Genomic DNA, 24308 nt, shown 5'->3' on the forward strand with positions numbered 1-24308 from the left:
CTTCTACCATGTCCTGTGTCCAGCGGTCGGATGAATGAATAGGTTGTGTATGACATGTTTTATTACTATTTCTACAAATTGCCTGGTAAAAATATTTTTAAGTTTTTGATCAACCAATGAATGCCGGGCATAAAAGACAATCTTCGACCCCTATTTAAATAGTAACTAATCAAGATATTAATATTAACCAGCCCATTTTTATAATTTACTTCTGCTTTATAATGTGAACGTCTAGATTGACAAATTGAATCATCTAACAGTTATACAATACAAACATGTTCTTTGGTTGACAATAAATAAACTATAAGTACTATGTAACAAATACCTACTTGAAAGCTATCTTATTATCAATTTTGTACACTTACTATTTGTGTCTTTTGTTAGGATTTATGAAAAGAAAAGATAACAATAGATAATGTAATTAAATGGAGTGTAAGTGATACACTATAATGCCTCTTATGCCTCAAATTAGGTAAACAATAGATAGCCAATAACCAGTTTTAAGGATTTTCTTATAGTTGAGTTTCTGCTCGACCCTTCACCCTCTAAACAGCTTACCGTAAATAATGGAGTCCAGAATTATTTGATAATTTTTTTGTAAGTTGAAGACACCATTTTGAATCCAGCCTCTGCCACTTGAGGGCTTAGTCACTTTTTTTATTTTATGTATTACTTTTTTAGTTTCTTAAATTTAAACAACACGAATTTTAAAAGAGAAGCATTTTTTCTTATTAGTATTAATTTTCTTACAAAAACTGTGTTCATATGCTTTCATTAGATCAGCTAATTAGTTAAATGCTAAATTTGTCACAGTTATTCAGTATATAAAATGTCTTCTACTTAACTAAACCAGTTAAACTCTCTTCAGGTGTTGATGTAAATTATTAAATGAAGTATTCAATTTCTATGGAATAAAATATTGTATACAAAATGTTTAAAATGTCTGCCCATGCTCATTACTGCCCTCAGTATTTATTTTGTCCTACAGTACATATTGGAGTTCCAATTCAGACCTTGGAATGAACACAAAAAAATAAATATGGCAACACTCACTTTATCAGTTCAGATCCCCTTCTTATTGAATGAATAGGTACATCCCTTTCATACAAAAATTCCCAATTACTGTGGGACATGGCACTGATTCGGATTGATTAAAGAATTCCTTGTATTTAAAGACGGGGCACTTCTACCCTACTTAGAACCCTATTAACCAATGTGGACCTACTTACCAGTCACTTTGTTTTTTTTTAATAATAATTAATATAGTCTGGAAAACAAAACTTGTCACTCAGTAAGAACCAGCAAAATTATACCTACTTATCCCTTTCTTTTGGGTACAAATACCAGCCTAAGTTAATACAGAAAGACTATCTATGTTTGAAATGAGACAGTCATGCAACAAACTATAGGTACCTAAAGTGTCATTCTATGGAAGTTTCTAACTACGTAAACAAATATCCATATTGAAATTGTCAAAAATGATGAATTTACTACTGACTTTTGTTTACATAGTTAGCAAGTTCCATAGAATGACACTTTGTTAGTAGCTCTCCAAAAGAAACCCCAGTCTTAGTTCTAAACAAGTCCAGTTCAAGAGTTCGCCTCAGACGGACTAAGTGTAAGGCCTGAGTGGATGCTCGAAGCGGAGTGTTTGGCGGGGCGTGCAGCGTGGTGTCGGGCTCACAAGTGATTTGAGCAGCGTGCACTAAGGCCGCTACTATACGCTTGCATTTGTTTAACATGCGCGCCGCACGCCCCGCCCCGCTGCACGCCCTACTCGAGCGTCCACTCAGGCGGTCTTGTCCCAGTAAAATGAATGACACATATATCTGGTTTCATATAGCAACTCAGCAAAATATTCAGGTGTCATGTTAAGATTATGCTATTTGCTGACAATGTAAGTCCATATTTTTTACAACCATGGCTAATTATCAAAACGAAGGAAGCAAAAGATGTCTTTTCCATAGAAATTACATATAAATAACAAAACTGGACAAGTGCGAGTCAGACTCGCCCACCGAGGGTTCCATACTTTTTAGTATTTGTTATAGCGGCAACAGAAATACATCATCTGCGAAAATTTAAACTGTCTATCTATCACGGTCTGGTGACAGACAGACATACGGACAGTGGAGTCTTAGTAATAGGGTCCCATTTTTTTATCCTTTGGGTATGGAACCGGAACCCTAATATACTAGATCTAGATATATCTGCCTGTCAGCAACAATTCTATTTTTTGGATACAGGAATGGTTATGGTGACTGAGGCACTGCCATTTATTCAAGTTGGAGTCATGGTCATGTGGTCATCAACTAACAAGATACACTATGTTTCAACAACACAATGTTTTGTAAGAAGCTATATAATGATGATTGTCATGTAAACAGTAACCGGCCGCTTTATCATCATAATCACCGCATGGAACATCTACGTGACTTCACGATAAAGTGCTATGGCTGTCAAGATTATGATTCACACTATCAAAACTAACAATGCACTAAGACGTAACCAAACTAAAATATAAAATCCAAGTAAAGTAATAAATGATCAAGAAAATCATACAATTACATGCAATTAAAATGTTATTCCCTAAACAATTACGTGAATTGTATAGACCCCAACGGAGGTCCCAAAGAAAATATTTAAGTAAGAAAACATCACGATGCAATATCCATCCCAATACAAAAGACGAGTTATGATAATTTTTACTTCAGACACTGAAGTATTTCGTCAGAATTCGAGAGTAATCCATCAAAATATATGAAAACAAGAGTTGGAAATAGACAAATATGGCGGCCGTAAAGCGAACTTTACCTTTACGGCGTCGCATTATGCAGACCGATTATGATGATTATAAGAATAAAACTTACCGTATAAAGATCAATGTAATATGATTTGCTTTTGTGTCCACTTGTTTGATTACTTTTCACATCTTTTCCATCATTTGTAGAAGTCATTTCTCAGGAAAATATCGCGGGGAGACATTTATGCGCTTGTGTTTTCCGTGGAGCTGTCAAAGTCAATGTTGCAAGTTGCAATATTTAAAAACAATAAACACTCAAATAAGTTGCGTTCAGTCAGAATGTAAATTTATGGCTGCTTTTAGAATACCAAAGCGTTGTAATAATTTTGCAAATAGACTGAAGTTTTCGACCCTTCAATTATTCTAATGTGAAGAATCCTCGTACATCCTTGAGTTAATTTCGCCTGCCGGATTAAATTCTTTAAGATACAATCATAGCCTATAAATTGATAAAAAAGGGAACAATTTGTCAATGGATTTTTATATTGAAATTTCATTATGTTGGCTATACTTCAGTACAAAGCAAAGCTGTCTGTCTGTCGCAGAAATTACAGCATTTTTCTTTTAAATCAATCTTCATTTTCTTGTGCTAAAATGTGAAATAAACTATACATGAAAGTTTGAATTATGTATGTGTTTAGTCCACGGTATTTGTCTGTTGTATTTATTAATTTTTACTTACTATAACTGCTCTAATTGGATCTGTCAAAGTGTAGGAGTTTGTGGCGAACACAATAAATTAATGCTCTATCATTCCATCTGATGTAGTATTTTGTGTCGTTATAGTCATTCTCAACGCTTAATTAACATCCAGATAGTTTCGTAACGCGCATACGTTGTTAAATAGTAGGGCGTGTGTGTACGACACACGACACATCTGGTGATTGTTCGGCACAACATTTTAACGCATTCTGGTATTTCTAGTTTATTTAATCGTCCTGTCTATCGCAGATAGTTGTAAATACATATTAATTATGGACTTAATCTAACTCTCATTCGATTTGTGTTAGTAAGTAAATATTTTTAACATATTAACATTGTATTTACATACTTTTAGCCTTCCATAAAAATAATTTGAGATATTTTGAATGAATAGTGTTGTGATGAGTGTTCCAAGTTATTTTAATCATTGCTTCCACTATATTTTTGAGTGATAAAGCTGTAAAATGGCAAAGAAGTCGGAGAACACTGGTGGGAAGCTGATCACAGTATCTGTAGTAGGACTTTCTGGTAAGTACTATAATAACATATTTGTTATCATGATTAAATCACAAATTTGTTATAAAATTGGTATGGGAACATATCCTTAGCAAATGTAGTGTTACACGCACAGGCTTGGTGTTATTCTTATAAAAAGATAGAGCAGTGAAGAGCAATTTAATTAGTTAACCAAAATGTATGTTATAAAACGAAAATATTTAAACCAATTTTTTACCAATTGCACTGAATGCAGAATATCAAAACTTCCTTCCAATTATTCTTTGCCAGCTGTGACTAAATCTGATGTTCTGAAGGAAAATTTGGGACAAAATACTTATTAGCCAAGACACCAAGCTTCAAACTGGGACATGTCCCGTGGTGCAGGGACATATGGCAACCCTACTTTATGCTTTCATTTAATGTCTTAATCCTTCTGAGCACACATGTTAAGACTGATAGCTAATATTGTAATTCCTGCAATTGTCTTAAACTTGTTTTGTGAGCCAAATATAAAAAGTAAAAATAAATCCATAAAGACGTAAACATACACTGTTTACAATTCTAACAATCTCTGTTTACACTGCATCACACACACTGATAAAAATCATGAATGGTAGATAAAAACTGAGAACTGTTATCTCATAGCCTTGAACTAAACCTGTTCTCATACATGAATCATAGCTATTAACACATCTAATACATCTTGATATATGATTAAGATAGATATCCTGTTCTAGTATTATTTCTGCATGAGATAATTTATTATTATTTTATTAATCAGGCAGGCAGTTATGACAACTGATATGGCATGGATAATTATCATGAACAAGTATTAGATATAATATGCTTGTCTTATATATTTTTAAACTGGTTCACATTTTGTGCTGAATCTATGTCTTCTGGGAGTTTGTTCCAAGCCCTCACTACTCGGTTGCTCAGAAAGTGTTTGTATGGGTTACTGTGAGACCTGTCTTTCTAGCTTTAAGTGATGACCTCTCAGACGGTTGTATTTGTTGCGCTTGAACATCTTGCGGGCACTAGCCCAGATACTATTTTGTAATTTATGATGTAATCTGCAGTTTAAATTATATAAATGTTCATAAAGGCAGCAGTGAGTCTAAACTATCTTCATATGAAATTTCATCTAAATCGGTTAAGCAGTTTGGTTAATATTTATTTATTATGCTGGTTTTTAGCCGCTATCTACACACCTGTACAAATTGTACAATTAAGATATTTTTTCCTAAACTTTTCTAATAATTGACAAGCCTGCATAATGCCCCCTGGAATGTGATGTTTGGTTGTGCTTTTCTATGGTGTCTGATGATTATAGTGGCATGCCGAACTAGAAAGAGACAGGTTATTATTACTAGTTTTGTGTTATGGGACTTTTTGAGTGCCGTATTGGTGTGGCCCTTTAAAGTTCATTACTAATGCCTCTAGAATCTAGGGCAAGGGTTCCCAAACTGTACACCCCGGTGCTCTAGGGCGCTTTAGACAGTAAAGAGGGGCACCGTGAGGCAATCCCCATCACCATGTTACCTATCTATTTTGAATTATCAAGCTAGGTTAGGGCGCACTAATTAAAATTTTAACTTTGAAGTGTGCCACGGACTGAAAAAGATTGGGAACCCCTGATCTAAGAAATTCAATATTCTTTGGGTCTTAATTATCTGTACCTCATATAAAGCCCCGTCTCCATATCGCGCGGCAAACCATCGAACATTGGCTCGCGATATGGAGACGGGGCTTCATAAGGATCAGAGTTTGTTGTTGTTGTTGCTATTGTTTCCCTTGAAATACACTTCCAATGTCAGTTGCTATGTTCTTCCAATATATGCTTTCTTTTTATGTGTATTCCCTGAAAATCTGATTAATGCCTTCTCAAAGTCATTATGTATTTCAGCCAGTGAACTACTATATCCGAACATCCCTTTTTATGCATTTATCGAATTAAAAGTCACACCGTTAAGGTGAGTTCGACTAAGATCGGACACCGGGTAAGATCGTATGATTCAAATTTCTGCCTGTTGCGGGGCTTTTTTTTTAATGCTGGCAAGGTGATGCAATGCGCTGTTTTGTCCCGGGCATTGCATCACCTTGCCAGCATTAAAAAAAAGCCCCGCAACAGGCAGAAATTTGAATCATACGATCTTACCCGGTGTCCGATCTTAGTCGAACTCACCTTATTCTTCAATTTAAGTACATATTACAAAGCAAATATGTATGCATGACAAGAACTTACTTCAATTTAAGAAATTCTTTCTTACATTATGGCCTTCTAGTCACTACATTGTATAAAACAAAATCGCTTCCCACTGTCTGTCTGTCTGTCTGTATGTATGCTTAAATCTTTAAAACTACGCAACGGATTTTGATGCGGTTTTTTTTTTTAATAGATAGTGTGATCAGTGATTCAAGAGGAAGGTTTATGTATAATTTGTTAACCCGTGCGAAGCCGGGGCTGGTCGCTAGTTCTATAATAAATCTTAATAGAACCCATAAAGTATTTCCAATGCATCAAAAAGGAAGCCCGAATCAGTAATAATAGCCAAACGGCTTGCACAACCATTGTTGTCCAATCTTATCAACACCTCTCCTTCCGCTGTTTTGTTGTGGTCGGAAGGACACTGTTTTCAATAAAGATATTGTGACACTTTAGTACTTAGAACAAGTATAAGTAGGTACTTGTGTTTACTGTTATGTGACAATTGTGATACATTCAATGGGGCACAGTTGCACAATTGTACAATTTGTTACGATGAAGACTTTACGTGTGCAATGTAATGGACATCAGTTCAATATGTTCTCTATTCTATCCATTTCTAACTCTCAATGTAAATCCTCAGGCACGGAGAAAGAAAAAGGGCAGCTGGGAGTGGGCAAGTCGTGCCTGTGCAACAGATTCGTTCGCACCCACGCCGACGATTACAACGTCGACCACATTTCCGTGCTTAGTCAGGTAATAACTGCTTTACATTGGTCTGCTTAAAGTAAATTAACTCACCCACAGCACTCAACCTACTACTTTAAAACCAAAGGAAGATCAACGCTATACCTGAGTCTGTAGAGTGTAGTGGAACATATACGCAAAAACGCTGCGGGCTCGAATGGCACTTTTCCTCCCTTCTAGGAGGGATCAAAGTGGCACTTTCCTGGTCTAGGACACTATTTTAGCTTTCTCGTATTCAATTTTTTAGCTTAAAAATAATATTTTGAAACAATAATTTCCTCATGTGATGTGAAAAGCAGTATGTGTCATATGGTATCAAATTATTCCCGCCTGAATCCCTCACTACGCTCGGGATTCTATTAAAGGATCCCTCGCTACGCTCAGGACTCTATCATAGAATCCTTCGCTTCGTGCACGATTCAATGTACACCCTCGCCGTAAATATGTCACTTTGCTCCCTTGTGACACAATCTACAATTGTTTTTGCAGTCCGACTTCAGCGGTCGCGTAGTCAACAACGACCACTTTTTGTACTGGGGGAGCGTCCAAAAAGACAATGAAGAACAAGAGTTTAGATTCGAGATCGTCGAGCAAACGGAGTTTGTTGACGACGCCTGTTTTCAGCCCTTTAAAGGTATGTGTGTTATATGTTATATAGAACCAGTTAATTTTTTGAAGAAAAAATAGGATATATTTTTAGGGTTCCGTACCTAAAGGGTAAAAACGGGACCCTATTACTAAGACTCCGCTGTCCGTCCGTCTGTCCGTCCGTCCGTCCGTCCGTCTGTCACCAGGCTGTATCTCACGAACCGTGATAGCTAGACAGTTGAAATTTTCACTGATGATGTATTTCTGTTGCCGCTATAACAACAAATACTAAAAACAGAATAAAATAAAGATTTAAGTGGGGCTCCCATACAACAAACGTGATTTGTGACCGAAGTTAAGCAACGTCGGGCGGGGTCAGTACTTGGATGGGTGACCGCTTTTTTTGCTTGTTTTGCTCTATTTTTTGTTGATGGTACGGAACCCTCCGTGCGCGAGTCCGACTCGCACTTGGCCGGTTTTTTTATACTATACTATGTCTAAGTGTACATTCGAGAATTTCTGTTTTGTCCTATGGTTGACTGGTAGAGAATGCCTTAAGCTTAAGACATTAAATCCGCCATTTGTGCTTATTTTTATGTAGTGCAATAAAGTTTAAATAAAATAAATAATAAGTGGTTACCATATTGAGCTATAGATCAGCGGTCGGCAACCTTTTAGCAGCCAAGGGCCACATAGTAGTTAACGAAGTTGACGCGGGCCGCACTTTGTTAATATTTATGACTTTATCAGACATTGTCGTTTGTCAATATTGCATACAAAATAGCCAGGGAGGCTCGCGGGCCGCAAGTGACAGGTTCACGGGCCGCATGCGGCCGACCGCTGCTATAGATGTTTGCACTTCAGGGGTTTTGATTACCTGAGTTAAAGTTAGCAAGTTATGCTTGCTTTGATGATGTTACTTCTAAAACTTAACATGTATGTCCTGCCGAATATTGCATTTCTTTAGTAAATGATTGATTTTAACGACCGGTCTGGCCTAGTGGATATAGACTCTGCCTGTGAAGCCGATGGTCCTGGGTTTGAATCCCAGAGGGCATTTATACAGATAAATGCCCTCTGGGATTCAAACCCAGGACCATCGGCATCACACAGGTGATGAGCACAGATATTTGTTCCTGAGTCTTGGGTGTTTTCTATGTATTTGTATATTATATATATCGTTGTCTGAGTACCCACAACACAAGCCTTCTTGAACTTACTGTGGAACTTAGTCAATCTGTGTAAGAATGTCCTATAATATTTATTTTATTTATATTATTATATTAAACTGTATTTTTTTTACACAGTCGGCAAAACGGAGGCGTATATCAAACGATGCGTGGCCACGAAGCTGCAGTCAGCAGAAAAACTCATGTACGTCTGCAAGAACCAGCTCGGCATTGAGAAGGTAAGACTTATGACCAGTGATCGGAATTGGTAGTGCCATTTCACGGGACTTCGGTGCGTAAGCTTAGTATGGATATACCTTTTCACCCCGGGTTTTCATATTACCTACTTCAATAGGGATGATGATACATGTTGAATTTTATAACAAAATCTAGTAAAATAGATAGCAAATGAGATGGATATTAAAATAAAATACGGAAATGTTACAAAAATACAGGACCTGTGTTTCTTGTTTTGTCCATACTTCAAGATGGGATCTCAATGACCTTGACGTCACGTTCACTTATCCTTTTGTGTGGGGCGTTTCGCGAGTGAAGTGCGACTGTCGGACTTTGACTATAATTTCTGACTTTATTGTTGCTTTAATGCAATGGGTCCCATATAGACATTTGATCCTAAAAACAAATCCGATCGATTGATACCATAAATGAAAATTAGTCATGTACGAGTAGCCTATTAAAGACAGGCCTAGAAATATTTCCGTGAAAAAATAAGAGTCTTGGAATCCCGAGTCTTATCCATGTTCAGTACAATGTTTGAGGTCATTGACCCCAAATGGCACTACCTATTCCGATCATTGCTTATGACAGCCAATTTGATCTACATACAATTAGGTTCAAATATTTTAATGAAATATAACAATTTATTTACATACTAGCGACCTGCCCCAAAATAATATACATAAACCTTCCTCTTGAATCACTCTTATCTATTAAAAAAACCGCATCAAAATCCGTTGCGTAGTTTTAAAGATCTAAGCATGCATAGGGACAGACAAACAGCGGGAAGCGACTTTGTTTTATACTATGTAGTGATAAAACATATACCAGTGGTACTATTAAGCTAAATTAATAACTAGCTTAAATCTAAAATAGGCCCTTGAGGCATTGTACCAAGGATGCTGGCGGCATTTCCTTGCTGTATCGCAATGCTGATTTGTTGTGCGAGGAAGTCGCCAGCTCTTCGGTTACCAGTTACGTCAACCAGACGCCTCGCGATTTGAATTGAATTAATAAAGCTCTGTCACAAAATAGATACAGTACAGAAGTCAATCACATGTATGTACTTCACTTTTCATACCTACGCTCGGCGGTCGCTCTAGGGTTGTCAACTATGATTTATGCACAAAAAACTATCGTGGTAGTGGCACTCGTATCTAGTAGTGGCCGGGGCGGGGTGCATAGTTACCTACCTACCTAACTGTTCTGTTTAACGTTAAAACGAACCATCGAAATACAAGCACATACTTACTTACCTCTCTGAAACCACTGGTAGCTTAAAAAACGACAATTCATCGTTTTATGTTGAATTCAAACAACCGTCCACTGAACAGGTATAATAACTTTTTTTTGTTTCTCCATTATTGCACAAAAAAGTTCACAGACGCGTGCCTCAAGCGGATGGCACTCGCGCTCGGACTGGTCCCAACCGGTCCGAGATATCGTGTCCGTAAGCAGTGTCTATGTGTGCGTTGCTCGAGCGCACTTTGTATGTAGATTGATTTCTGTACTGTATCTATTTTGTGGCTCTGTGCACACCGGCTGCGTAGACGTGCACGTGCACTAAAATGTTTGACCTGTGCACGCACATACAGTCGCCATCAGATATATCGGAGCGGCCAAGGTGTTCACAATGTCTGAACACGCACTCTAACGCCCTGACAATAGAGGCGTGTTCAGATATTTGTGAGCGCCTCAGCCGCTCCGATATATCTGATGGCGACTGTACACGTTACGCAAGCGGTGCGCCGTCGTTAACAGGCTCATAAGTCAAGGCTCTGTATAGTCGTATTACAACGCGAACTTTTTTAGGGTTCCGTAGCCAAATGGCAAAAAACGGAACCCTTATGGATTCGTCATGTCTGTCTGTCTGTCCGTCTGTCTGTCCGTCCGTATGTCACAGCCACTTTTTTTTATTTTCTAGGAATACGAGCAGCGGACTATACCGGACGGAAAGCTGTCAGTAGACGGGTTTCTGTGCGTGTATGATGTGAGTCTCGTGCCAGGTCGGAGCTGGGAGAAGCAGGTATGATACTGAATACATCATAAACAGTGTTAAAAAGTGTTAAAAGCATAGAGAAAAAAATACATAGAGTGCTCACTCCATACATCAGTTCAGACTATTAATTTCAGTGTCTACATCTAGCATCGAGTAGCGGAACTATCAGTACTGCCACTTGACAATAGATGTAGTACCGACCGGAAAGTCTTATCTCAACGGCATAAGACTTTCCGGTCGGTGGCTACATCTATTGTCAAGTAGCAGTACTGATAGTTCCGCTACTCGATGCTAGATGCTAATAGTCTTTTTGGTACTAAAACTGATGTATGGAGTGAGCACTCTATGTATTTTTTTCTCTATGGTTAAAAGTAACAGTGGACCGACGCCTTTGATGTTGTACAGTCGACTACAAAGAGATGTATCCACTTTTTCACCTTACTGCCTTGTAATAAGGTGAAAAAGTGGATACATTTCTTTGTAGTCGACCCTACACCACACAAGAACACAGTAGGGTTGTCACAGACTTTTACACAACTGGGCCAAGACTTACTCTTGACTTATAGGTACTATTTATTTATTTATTTTTATATATTTAATTCAGATAACAAGATCCATACATTACAAATTAAATTAAACTAAAACTACTTCTTAAATAACCTAAATAGCTAAATTAGCCTAACAGCACCTCTATTATGGTCCATGTGCATATCGTTCCATTTGAGCACTATTGGACACTGTAAATTGTCAATAACAGTGTTCAGAAGGCTGCTGGGGCTGTCCCTAACACGGCGCATCAGGGATGCCACTCTCTTGCCATAGAGAAAAAAATACATAGAGTGCTCACTCCATACATCAGTTTTAGTCCCAAAAAGACTATTAGCATCTAGCATCAAGTAGCGGAACTATCAGTACTGCTACTTGACAATAGATGTAGCACCGACCGGAAAGTCTTACGCCTTTGAGATAAGACTTTCCGGTCGGTGCTACATCTATTGTCAAGTAGCAGTACTGATAGTTCCGCTACTCGATGCTAGATGTAGACACTGAAATTAATAGTCTGAACTGATGTATGGAGTGAGCACTCTTGTCTTAATTATTTCTCTATGCTCTTGCGCATTATGGCTTGGAAGCCATCCACGCGAGCTTCGGCAAACATCCCCGAAACGCTGCAAAATCGAGGCAACCCCAACAACATCCTGAACCCGTTATTATACTGAATGCGTAAGGCATTGAGAGATCTCTGCGTACACTTGACCCACAGGCTGCACGTATAAAAAGACTGACAAAATAAGATACGCTATAAGATACGCTAGCCCTGTAAGTAGTACCGAGCTACGAATAATGGCGATGTATGCAGCTCGGGTGCGCGCGACTCATCCCTCGCACTAAGCACTATTGCCCTGTCTAGACGGCTTCGTCATATGACTGTATTGTTTTATACTGATTAAACTATAAGAAATAAAATATAAATATGTCATAAATATACTAAAAAATGTGGCCTTGAGGCCGCAGAATAATAAAACGTAGAAAGTAAGTACTTGCAACCAATGGCAATAGTATTCTGACGTTTCTATTTCTGCCCTCCTAAGGTAAAAGGCCGTATTTTCATATAGTGTTCTTTGAAAATACGGCCTTTTACCTTAGGACTCTTAGGAGGGCAGATCTATACATTCCTTTGTCACTCATTTACTTGATTATTTTATTACACATACACATATTTTATTTCCTACAGAACGAAACCCTTACTGCGATTCTTCAAAACATAATCAAACTGAAGAAACCAGTGGTCTTGGTCACCTCAAAGAACGACGAGGCCTGCGAGCAAGGAGTCCGCGAGGCCGAAAGACTGGTTCAACGGAAGGAGTTCAAAGGATGCATACCCATAGTCGAGACCTCAAGTCACGACAATGTCAATGTGGATCATGCTTTCTTCCTGCTGGCTCAAATGGTTGATAAATGCAAAGCGAGAATTAAGGTAAGAACTCTATGGTATACTCATATGGAGTTAGCGAGGCCGAAAGACTAGTATATAACGCTTCCGCCCAAAGTTCAGTTCAAAGGATGTAACCATATATTCGAGACTTCCTATGTTAACTTTTTTTTTTTTTTATTATTATGTTATTGTTATGTTATCTGGCTTTTGAGCCAGATGGTTGATAGGTGGTTGACGAGGCTAGAATTAATTATAAACCTTAACACAATGTCAATATTTTAATTTATAAAAATTACATTCGTTTTAAGACGAAATGTCAGAAAATTTGAAAAAATCCAGAATTTGATGATTTTTAGTATGTGATATTGGATGTTTTTTTGGGTTTTGTAATTATTTTATATTTAAAAACTATCATAGGTGTATCACAAATAGTCTACCTTTCTGATGATAGTAGGATTTATCATATATCTCTTACTGAAAATTATATATTTACATAAATATGATTTAGCCTATGCAATTTCAAACACTGATTTCGCAGTGAAAATCGATGTTATAATTTTTTTAGCATTTTTCCCATAATTAGCAAACAATTACGTAACACATATATTAATTTCGGGCAAAAATAAAAAATCATGCATTTAAGAGTTAAAGAGGATCGGACTATATGGTTGAAGAAGTTAGAGAGAGTTAGTAAGAAGCACAGACAATCCAACCTCTAGACATAGCATAGTCGCGCTACCCCCTCTGCCACACATACGGTAGCGTTACTCCATCTTCGAGTCAATCCCGTGCCGTGATTGGTCCGTGTCTTTGAACGGACCAATCACGGCACGGGATTCGCTCACCTCGTCCCCCCGCACCCCCGTATTTTTGGCAGCATCGGTTTCATGAAAGAATTGGCCTAAGCTCAGTCTAGAGGTTGGATTGTCAGTGGTAAGAAGTTAAAAACAAGGGGTTACGAATTAGGAAAACTTCGAACAGTGAGTTTTTTTGTTTCTATTTAAATATGTGATTATTATTTTCGTTGCCAGGTGGCCAACTATGCCGAAGCCCTGCGAATAAGGAGGGAGACCTTGGACTTCGTGACGGAGGCTTTCACGCAACTCATCAGGATACACGTCCAGGACCACAAGTAAGTTCAACCTTATAGCTTTAAATGCAATGTTCTATTTGGCTTGAACTTTTTATATTGGCTTCACATTGCACATACAAATTTTTTTTAGAGAATTAAGTCTTACCAGGATAAATATTTCTCCTTGGGCAATTTCATTTTACTTTCATGGACTTTAAAGCGCGACTTGAGTCGTGTTTCGGTAACGTTTAACCGTCACATTCCTGACAAAATGTATGGGATTTGACATAGACCGTCAGTTTTGTGATGTTTGCTAACGGGCCGTACGTTAATGGTACACAGTTAAGTGAAAATGCCCACTTAATATCTATTGTAAAAAACACGATATCAATGAAGTTAAAAACCCACAGAATACAAAAGTATAAAACTTGTGTATAAAACTTATGATTTTAAAAATATGTAATGCATAACATTTGTATATAATCAATAATTATTTTCCTACTCGGCGATCATTATATAAATTCGTACAGATTAGTGTAGAATAATTTATATTGTAATTGAATATAATGAAATAAATAAATCTAATTCTAATCCATTGATGTGCTTTTCTCAGAGAGATGTGGTCCGCAGTCAGTAAGAGACTATGTCATCATCCAGAGTGGGTGAAATTCGTGCAGCAATTTGGAAACGATGGCACCCAGGTAAATTTATATTATTCAAGAAAAAGATCGATATTCGTACAATTTAAATAGAGACAAAATACAAATATAAATGCATTTATTTCATTACTTTTTACATCAGTTCTTAGGTATAATATAAGGGTTAGGTAGGTAATTAGTCCATCTTAGGTATATGAAGTAAGTAGGTAAGTATTTATCTAAACATTGTGCAACAAATTGTGTAAGTAATGAAAAAGGTGCGGGTACAGCTTGCTGAATTTAAACCCGCCCTTGGTCAGCTAATTGGAATGGTATTAAGATTAAATAATTTTTAAATTATGAAATTCACAATTAAAAAAAAACCAAAACATTAGTATGTAACAATAGTTTCCTTACGGGGTACTTAATACAGGAACAGTATAGCATATGTTTCGTGTGGTTAGTATTTACCTAAAAGTTAACTTTATGAACGCCATAACTAGCTCAGTGGTCCCACACTAGGCTAGGCCTGTGTCGTGGTAATATTCCAAATCATATTCCAATCGCTAACGCTACATAGCGAACGAAACGCAAATGTCACTGTCACACTTATATAAGTAAGAAAAGTAAGTTCCATATGGAAGAGTGCTAGAAAGACACAAAGCGATTGTCACCTTGGCTAAGCCCCCTGGGCAGCTTGGGTAACATCCCACCCCATCCCCAATACACCCAGCTCTTTATAGACACCAATAGCTCTTAATAGGCTCATAATGACTCTTTTTAATACAACACATAAACAATAACTTTTCACCACACCAACTGGTAAAGGCTCTCTTGATTGTTCAAAAAGTTGCATTTTATTCACATGTGAGGCAAAATAATCAAATGCAAGTTTTGAGTTGGTTTCTTATGGTTGCTGGTTGAATTAACTTTTAAATGATGATTTTGAATGATAAATATTTAATAACATTAATTTGGATTTGATTTGGGTTGTTTTCGTTTGATATCTTACAGTTAATATTTTCTTCGGGTTGGTGTGGTGAAAAAGTTTGTGTTTCACTCGGGGGCAAATTTTGTTTAACCCTCGTGCTTTGAAACTCTCGCAACGCTCAAGATTCCATTTTTCGAACCACTCAACGGGTATCAACATTAGCACGAGCGGTTAAACAACAACTTTGCCCCCTTGTAAAACAAATAACTATTATTTGTAGGTGGTCATAGACTAGGAATCCTCTAGACTGAGTTTAGAGCAATTATTTCATGAAACCGATGCTGCCAAAAATACGGGGGTGCGGGAAGACGAGGTGAGCGAATCCCGTGCCGTGATTGGTCCGTTCAAAGACACGGACCAATCACGGCACGGGATTGACTCGAAGATGGAGTAAAACTACCGTATGTGTGGCAGATGGGGTAGCGCGACTATGCTATGTCTAGAGGTTGGATTGTCTGTGTAGGTGGTATTCCGACGCCACGTCCGAAGGCTGAAGGAAGAGAAATCAGCCAAGAAACTTCGTAAACAGCTGGCCAAGCTTCCCCAAGTGTTGGCGCGAATGCAACTGCCAACTGAAGAGCTCAACGAGAAGTAAGTTGATCGTAATATTTAAGTATCCAAGCGTACCTTAAACTAAAAGCCGACAGTGTTAAACGTCAACAAAAAGCATATATAGTTGGTCAAACCAATTTGTCAGTAAATAGGAACAAAAAAAACTATACTCGTCCTTTTCTTTTGGGTGCTAGTACTAGTGTAAGACAAATATAGTATGATTCTATGTCTGTGTTTGAAATGAGACAGTCCTTTGACACACTATACTTGGTCAAGCAAATCTTGTCAAGTTGTCAGTAGTAAAAGGCGACAAATTGGAAATATCGCGGGTTAGCTACGTTTGAATTGTTCGAAAATCGCGTGTCATTTATATCTGTGGAACTGTTTTGTTTACATTTTCATCGTTCGATGTACATTGCTGCTTTTTGTTCGTTTCCTAGGGATACCATACTGTAATGTGGTAAATGTCCACTTTTAGTGTTTAGCAGTAACGCTTTGGTTTACTGCGACATAGACGCGTATTGCTTGTATCAGCGATAACTTCATATGTATAAAATAGGCAATCCATCGAATAAAGACGTTCTTTGCTATACCTACCCCCGTCTATTGACTCCAAACCTCTATACTACCCTTTTACCCGGCTTCGCCTCAGTCAATAGTATCTCCATATATTTATAATATTATATGGCGACCTATTTAGTTTGAAATATCCTGCTTGACAGACTATAGATTGTAAATGTAAGAGATTAAAACTCTGAATATTTTCTTTTTCTGATAAGAAAAGTGCAGTCAGCGATAAAAGCTTGTACCAAAAATTTTATTTTTGCCAAAAACTTATACAGAGTGCTTCCTGTAACAGGAGCAATAAATTAAACTGTAGGCTGTACTCCTTAAACTGACCAACATTTGTTCAGCAACTTTTGAAAATAACTCAGGTTTTGATTTTTATTACACTTTAAAGTTTATTCTAAGACGCAATGTATTGCAAATTTTGTTATGTTTAAAGCATGACAAGCAACGTCAAACACACTGATGTCAGCGTACATTGAAGGCAATATTTATTTTGTATGAAAAAGAGGAAGTCTAAAGGATTCATAATTTTTAAAAGTTGCTGAACAAATGTTGGTCAGTTTGAGGAGTACAGCCTACATTTTAATTTATTGCTCCTGTTACAGGAAGCACCCTGTATTTACTGAAGTTTCTTACTAATGACGTTTGTTTTTTTTTAACAGTGACTGGCCAATGGTGGTCCGGCAGCTACGGTCCCACCGAGATTTCTCCGTATACTTCAGCGGAGCCCGATGCACAGAGTCGGGCTCCGAGTCGGGCTCCGATGACCTCCAGCATCAAGATACTCTGCCAGTAGGCGAGCGAGCGAACAGATATCAGGTATACTCGACAACAATATAATAATAAAAAAAGCGGCCAAGTGCGAGTCGGACTCGCCCATGAAGGGTTCCGTATTTAGGCGATTTATGACGTATTAAAAAAAAACTACTTGCTAGATCTCGTTCAAACCAATTTTCGGTGGAAGTTTACATGGTAATGTACATCATATGTTTTTTTTTAGTTTTATCATACTCTTATTTTACAAGTTACAGGGGGGGGGGGACACACATTTTATCACTTTGGAAGTGTCTCTCGCGCAAACTATTCAGTTTAGAAAAAAATGATATTAGAAACCTCAATATCATTTTTGAAGACCTATCCATAGATACCCCACACGTATGGGTTTGATGAAAAAAAAAATTTTGAGTTTCAGTTCGAAGTATGGGGAACCCCAAAAATTTATTGTTTTTTTTCTATTTTTGTGTGAAAATCTTAATGCGGTTCACAGAATACATCTACTTACCAAGTTTCAACAGTATAGTTCTTATAGTTTCGGAGAAAAGTGGCTGTGACATACGGACGGACAGACAGACAGACATGACGAATCTATAAGGGTTCCGTTTTTTGCCATTTGGCTACGGAACCCTAATAATAACAATGTGAGCCCATATACGTCCCACTACTGGGCACAGGCCTCCTCTCATGTGCGAGAGGGCTCGGGCTATAGTCCCCACGCTAGCCCAATGCGGATTGGGGACTTCACATACACCTTTGAATTTCTTCGCAGATGTATGAAGGTTTCCTCACGATGTTTTCCTTCACCGAAAAGCTAGTGGTAAATATCAAATGATATTTCGTACATAAGTTCCGAAAAACTCATTGGTACGAGCCGGGATTTGAACCCGCGACCTCCGGATTGAAAGTCGGACGTCATATCCACTCGGCCACCGCGACAACAATATGCGAACATGAAATTTTTACAAGGAACGTAACATGTTCTACATTGTCAGTGGCTTTCCATTCTAATAAAGATGTATGCTTGTTTGCCACTGACGTGGTATTTAAAAAACCGGCCAAGTGCGAGTCGGACTCGCGCACGGAGGGTTCCGCACCATCAACAAAAAATAGAGCAAAACAAGCAAAAAAACGGTCACCCATCCAAGTACTGACCCCGCCCGACGTTGCTTAACTTCGGTCAAAAATCACGTTTGTTGTATGGGAGCCCCACTTAAATCTTTATTTTATTCTGTTTTTAGTATTTGTTGTTATAGCGGCAACAGAAATACATCATCTGTGACAATTTCAACTGTCTAGCTATCACGGTTCGTGAGATACAGCCTGGTGACAGACGGACGGACGGACAGCGGAGTCTTAGTAATAGGGTCCCGTTTTTACCCTTTGGGTACGGAACCCTAAAAAGCAACACTACTAAGAATTTTAATCACATAAACTCCGTTGCAGACTTTGGGACAGTCTCAGAAGATTCCATACGAGATTCTTGAGACGAACGAGGCAGCTTCCGTCTTCAAGACTTTCCTACATGAGGCTCAAGAGGAACAGAGGAATTATGAGTAAGTAATACAACATATTGGGTGGATCAACTATTTCTTGTTGTTATTCTGTCCGGTCAGCCCACAGACAAGACATCCTCTAGACTGAGCATAGTAACGCTACCCCCTCTGCCACTCATACGGTAGTTTTACTCCATCTTCGAGTCAATCCCGTGCCGTGATTGGTCCGTGTCTTTGAACGGACCAATCACGGCACGGGATTCGCTCACCTCGTCCCCCCGCACCCCCGTATTTTTGGCAGCATCGGTTTCATGAAATAATTGCTCTAAACTCAGTCTAGAGGATTCCTAGTCTATGGGTCAGCCAAGAGACAATAGTAGCATAGTTTGTTAGAAGACACGCTTGGTAGACGACCCACAATGGAAAGGCTTTATAAGTATCACAAAAAAGCGTGTTTGATGAATTGAAATGCCTAAAATCAGGTTTTAAAGAGTGACCCAGGAGAACCTAACCGTGTCAACGAGTGACAAGAAAAAGTTGATTCACCCTATTATCTCAAGTTCAAACATAGCGATATTGTGTCGGCATAAAAGTTCCATCGTCGCGTTACAAGATGTCGTGAAAGCATTACCAAGTGCTAAAAACATGAGGGGTTGATGAAATCGTAATCATTACTTTCATATACATAGAGCCTAGGTTTTAAAACCTTAAAATGTATTTTAAGTTGTTTTACGTGGATCTACCACGTAAAACAACTTACCCTCCAATGCGCAGGGTTTCGAAAGTCGGACCTCTCAGTACAAAAATGGCAACTAAAAACGTGCTGAATACATTAACGACGCTATGATTGGTCGAATTTATATGTTTTGTCCCTTACGGAGGCACGCGTAGATCACTTCTATAGGATGCTACCTTCTATGACATTAAAGGTGAACCAGGATCTATTGAGGGTGCGCCATGTTGCGGAATTTCACTGGAATTAATTTTTTCATACTACACTGAATTGTCACCCTATACATGAGAATAACAGCGCCCTCTTGACAATTATCAATTTATCATATATTACTGGTCTGGCTATAATATATGTATATCGAACATTGACACAATAGGGTATTTGACTACTAGTCAAATCAGTTTCTTTTTTCGAACTGTCAAAACGATATTGCTACTATGGAGTATGGAATTTATTTGAAACACTAGCATGTGACGTCACACTCAAATTACCTACTCTTTATAGTTTTATACGGGTTTTGAAATATAAATTGTGTCTAAAACTGCTGTCTATGTTTCTCATTAATCTTCTGGTGATTTATTTCATGCATGGTGTAAAATAATTTATTTTAAATACAGTCAAATACCCTTTTTAAAATCTTTTAGATGGTGCCAACAATTCAAACGGCTTCTCGAAGAAACTGGCTACGTGACTCCCGGCAAGCAGCTCTCCGAAGTGCGAGTCCTGCTAATGGGCAGAGAGTGCTATGAGGCTTTATCGGAGGAGCAACAACAGCGGGTGTACGACCAGCATCAGAGGCATATACAGCAGCGGGCTAAACATAACTTGCAGGTCAGTCTAATGGGGGTATAAGGGCCCTAGGGCTAAGAGAGACCCCACACTAGCGTCTCCCGAGCGTCGTCCAGTCAACGATATGGCCGTTGCTTGACGCAACGTTGGCGCAACTGCGCAGCGACACCAATTTCCATAGCGCTGACTAGACGCCCACGCTAGAAAGATGCTAGTGTGTCTTAGGATGGTATTCCACCTGTCCAATTTATTTGTCCAATGTGCATTGCGTCTCACTCTCTCATTAAGAAACATGGGAGACGCAAATACACATTGGACCAAGATATTGGACAGATGGAATACCGTCCTAAGATACACTAGCATCTTTAGCGTCGGCGTCTAGTCAGCGCTACGGAAAATGTCGCTGCGCAGTTGCCCCAACGTTGCGTCGAGCAACAGCCACAGAGTTGACTAGACGACGCTCGGGAGACTTTAGTGTGGGATTTCTCTTAGCCCTAGGGCCAAATGGCCATATATGGTATCCAAAGTGCGAGGTCTAATGGGTAGAGATTGCTATGAGGCTTTATCGGAGGAGCAACAACAGCGGGTGTACGACCAGCATCAGAGGCATATACAGCAGCGGGCTAAACATAACTTGCAGGTCAGTCTAATGGGGGTATAAGGGTATTCCACCTGTCCAATTTAACTGTCCAAAATGTGAGACGCAAATACACATTGGACCAAGATATTGGACAGATGGAATGGCATCCTAAGACACATCTTTAGCGTCGGCGTTTAGTCAGCGCTACGGAAAATGTCGCTGCGCAGTTGCCCCAACGTTGCGTCGAGAAATAGCCACAGAGTTGACTAGACGACGCTCGGGAGACTTTAGTGTGGGATTTCTCTTAGCCCTAGGGCCAAATGGCCATATATGGTATCCAAAGTGCGAGGTCTAATGCGTAGAGATTGCTATGAGGCTTTATCGGAGGACCAGCAACAGCGGGTGTACGACCAGCATCAGAGGCATATACAGCAGCGGGCTAAACATAACTTGCAGGTCAGTCTAATGGGGGTATAAGGGTGGTATTCCACCTGTCCAATTTCTTTGTCCATTGTCCAATTTCGTTGTGCATTGCGTGTCACTCTCTCATTAAAAAAAATGTGAGACGCAAATACACATTGGACCAAGATATTGGACAGATGGAATACCGTCCTAAGATACACTAGCATCTTTAGCGTCGGCGTCTAGTCAGCGCTACGGAAAATGTCGCTGCGCAGTTGCCCCAACGTTGCGTCGAGCAACAGCCACAGAGTTGACTAGACGACGCTCGGGAGACTTTAGTGTGGGATTTCTCTTAGCCCTAGGGCCAAATGGCCATATATGGTATCCAAAGTGCGAGGTCTAATGGGTAGAGATTGCTATGAGGCTTTATCGGAGGAGCAACAACAGCGGGTGTTCGACCAGCATCAGAGGCATATACAGCAGCGGGCTAAACATAACTTGCAGGTCAGTCAAATGGGGGGGGGGGTCCGTCGATTTGAAGCTGGCCCCGAACGACTTATCCTTTGTCAACCTCCTTGCCATCCTTTGAAGTTATTGAAGTGAAAACTTCTTTAGCGGCGCTGTGCACTTTTTGAGGTGGGGAAAAAATGGTAAACTCGAGACAGCTTAAGACGATCACGTGGCCGTAAGATTTAAATGGCCACTCATTTAGATGGCATTTAAATCAATAAAGTTACATGTAATGTCATTGAGTTTTTCTTTATTGATTTAAATGCCATCTAGTGAGTTTCGCTCTAACTGGTATTAATATAACTCGAGTACTAAGTGATGTGCTTAGGGGTTTCAAGTAATTAACGCTAACGCTAGATGGCGTTAACCTCAATTATACATAGTGCATTTTGCACTAGTCAATCTAGTCATTGAGTTTTCACTTCTGCCGGCACTCCCTGAGTGCAACCCGTTGTTTTTTTTAATTACTGTTCACCAGTGAACGCATATAAACCATGGAAGTATTCTGTCCGCTCAATTATGACCCAACGTAAAGTATTCGATTGTGGGCGGTGCTTACAGAGTGTTCGATTGGCAACTTCAGTGCGGCCGAGATGACAGTCAGTGACGGATGGCTAAATTGGTTTATAAAAACTACGTTTTTTTGTAATTAAAAATGTCTTCATGTGTCGTGAAGTGGTGCAGAAGTTGTTTTAGTTCATATCAAGGACAGTGGAATCACTTTTCACTTGTAGTAAACAGATAACTTCAGTAAAATTTGGAATAAACATGACGACATTTTTTCAATACTACCGTGCTAAGCTAAAACGTAACAACTGTATACGACTTTCATAACAACATACGACTTTTTAAATTGCGAGGATAATAGGGATGGTTTTATGCCAAATGAAGTAGACTATTTTATTAACTTATGATTGGTTTAGGTATTTTCTATATACAGTAGAATCCGCTTATAATGACATTGAAGGGAAGTAACAAACATGTCATACTAAGCGGATGTCATATAAAGCATAGTTGATAAACTTTTTATTTTATTTTTTCCAAATTAATCTCAAACAATTTTGTGAGAGATGAGTTTTATTAACCTTATACCAATTATCAACTTTCACCGAGAGTAAAAACTAAAACAATTTAAACGCCACAGACGTCCTCGCAGGGAAATATGTGGGGCCGGCCACGAAAACCAGCGAATTTGTCAGTATAACCGGACATAATTCCATAAAAATAGTATTTATAGGTCGAAGTTATCTTATCCGACTTTGTCACAAAGAATTTCATATGAAAACCAAACTTCGCACAGTAATTGCGTCATAGTAAGCGGTTGGTCAGTATAAGCGGAGTCATAATAAACGGATTCCACTGTAATTATAAATGTAGTAATAAATTCCTTCTTACAGATTTGTATTTTCCTTTTTTATTTCATGAGATGGAGCTATAAAAAAACTACCTAGTTATTTCAAATTAATAATCAAATTTGGTATTGTCATTTTACATTACTTTCCATTCAAATTCCCACAATATGCTATTCGCAGAGAACTATGGAAAAAAGCTGTCCAATTAGAGAGACATGAAATTGAGTGGATGCCTGGCAAGATATATAATGTTCTATTCATGAGATAACCCGTGAGATAATCATACCCGGTCTCCTATATGTAGATACATTTTTTTCTATAACGCTTTCACTGAATTAATTTAACAAATACACACATTATCTCAAAATGTTGATCATTTTAATCCACCCTCTACTGTCACATATATGTAGGTTCTCTCTCAAGCCATTTCCGTCAGTAGAAAAGAGCGGCGAATTTAGAAAATGTAAGCGCGCGAACGGTTATGGTCCCATACAAAATTGTAATTATGCGCCTTTTTCTACTGACAAACTTGCTTGACCGGCTATATACATATAAAATATTTCCATTGGAACTGAAAGTGGGGATTTATTGTGACTCCGCCTGTTCAAATGTTTTTGACCCGATTCGTGTACCTACCCATGTAAATTTTGCAGGCTGGATAGCCTGTCCGATTTCTAAGATCAAGTTCGCCATACATTTACTATGGCGTACTTGATCTTAGAAAAACGGACAGACTATACCAGTACGGCTACCATCAGTTTGGCACTGACAAACGCCGTCGAGAACGTAGTTTACTTTCTATACATCTCGCTCGTACTCGCATATTAGTGCAAACGAGATGTATAGAAAGTAAATTACGTTCTCGATAGCGTAAATGTCAGTTTTGACACTGTCAGTGACTCATGGTACGGGCTCTGAACGTGACTTCGCACTGCCATACAGATTGATAATAAAATATACAAAA

At 38.7% G+C, this 24308-nt stretch overlaps 2 protein-coding genes across 2 annotated transcripts in view; one reads left to right on the forward strand and one right to left on the reverse strand.

The window, feature by feature from the left end:
- The window catches only part of LOC134658501 (uncharacterized), a 54103-nt gene extending 51063 nt beyond the window's left edge, over positions 1-3040 (reverse strand). The window contains exon 1 of the mRNA XM_063514186.1: positions 2871-3040. Within this exon, the coding sequence (XP_063370256.1) occupies positions 2871-2957 (87 nt within the window). The 5' untranslated portion in view covers positions 2958-3040. The remainder of the gene's footprint in view (positions 1-2870) is intronic.
- Positions 3041-3257: 217 nt separating this feature from the next.
- LOC134658395 (rho GTPase-activating protein 190) overlaps positions 3258-24308 on the forward strand; it is a 68120-nt gene continuing 47069 nt past the window's right edge. The window contains exons 1-12 of the mRNA XM_063514079.1: positions 3258-4033; positions 6853-6965; positions 7446-7590; positions 8852-8952; positions 10875-10976; positions 12685-12927; positions 13917-14017; positions 14571-14658; positions 16050-16177; positions 17371-17527; positions 18929-19038; positions 20356-20542. Of these exons, the coding sequence (XP_063370149.1) occupies positions 3970-4033; positions 6853-6965; positions 7446-7590; positions 8852-8952; positions 10875-10976; positions 12685-12927; positions 13917-14017; positions 14571-14658; positions 16050-16177; positions 17371-17527; positions 18929-19038; positions 20356-20542 (1539 nt within the window). The 5' untranslated portion in view covers positions 3258-3969. The remainder of the gene's footprint in view (positions 4034-6852; positions 6966-7445; positions 7591-8851; positions 8953-10874; positions 10977-12684; positions 12928-13916; positions 14018-14570; positions 14659-16049; positions 16178-17370; positions 17528-18928; positions 19039-20355; positions 20543-24308) is intronic.

The sequence above is a fragment of the Cydia amplana genome, chromosome 22, assembly GCF_948474715.1.
Source record: "Cydia amplana chromosome 22, ilCydAmpl1.1, whole genome shotgun sequence".
Classification (NCBI taxonomy): Eukaryota; Metazoa; Arthropoda; class Insecta; order Lepidoptera; family Tortricidae; genus Cydia; species Cydia amplana.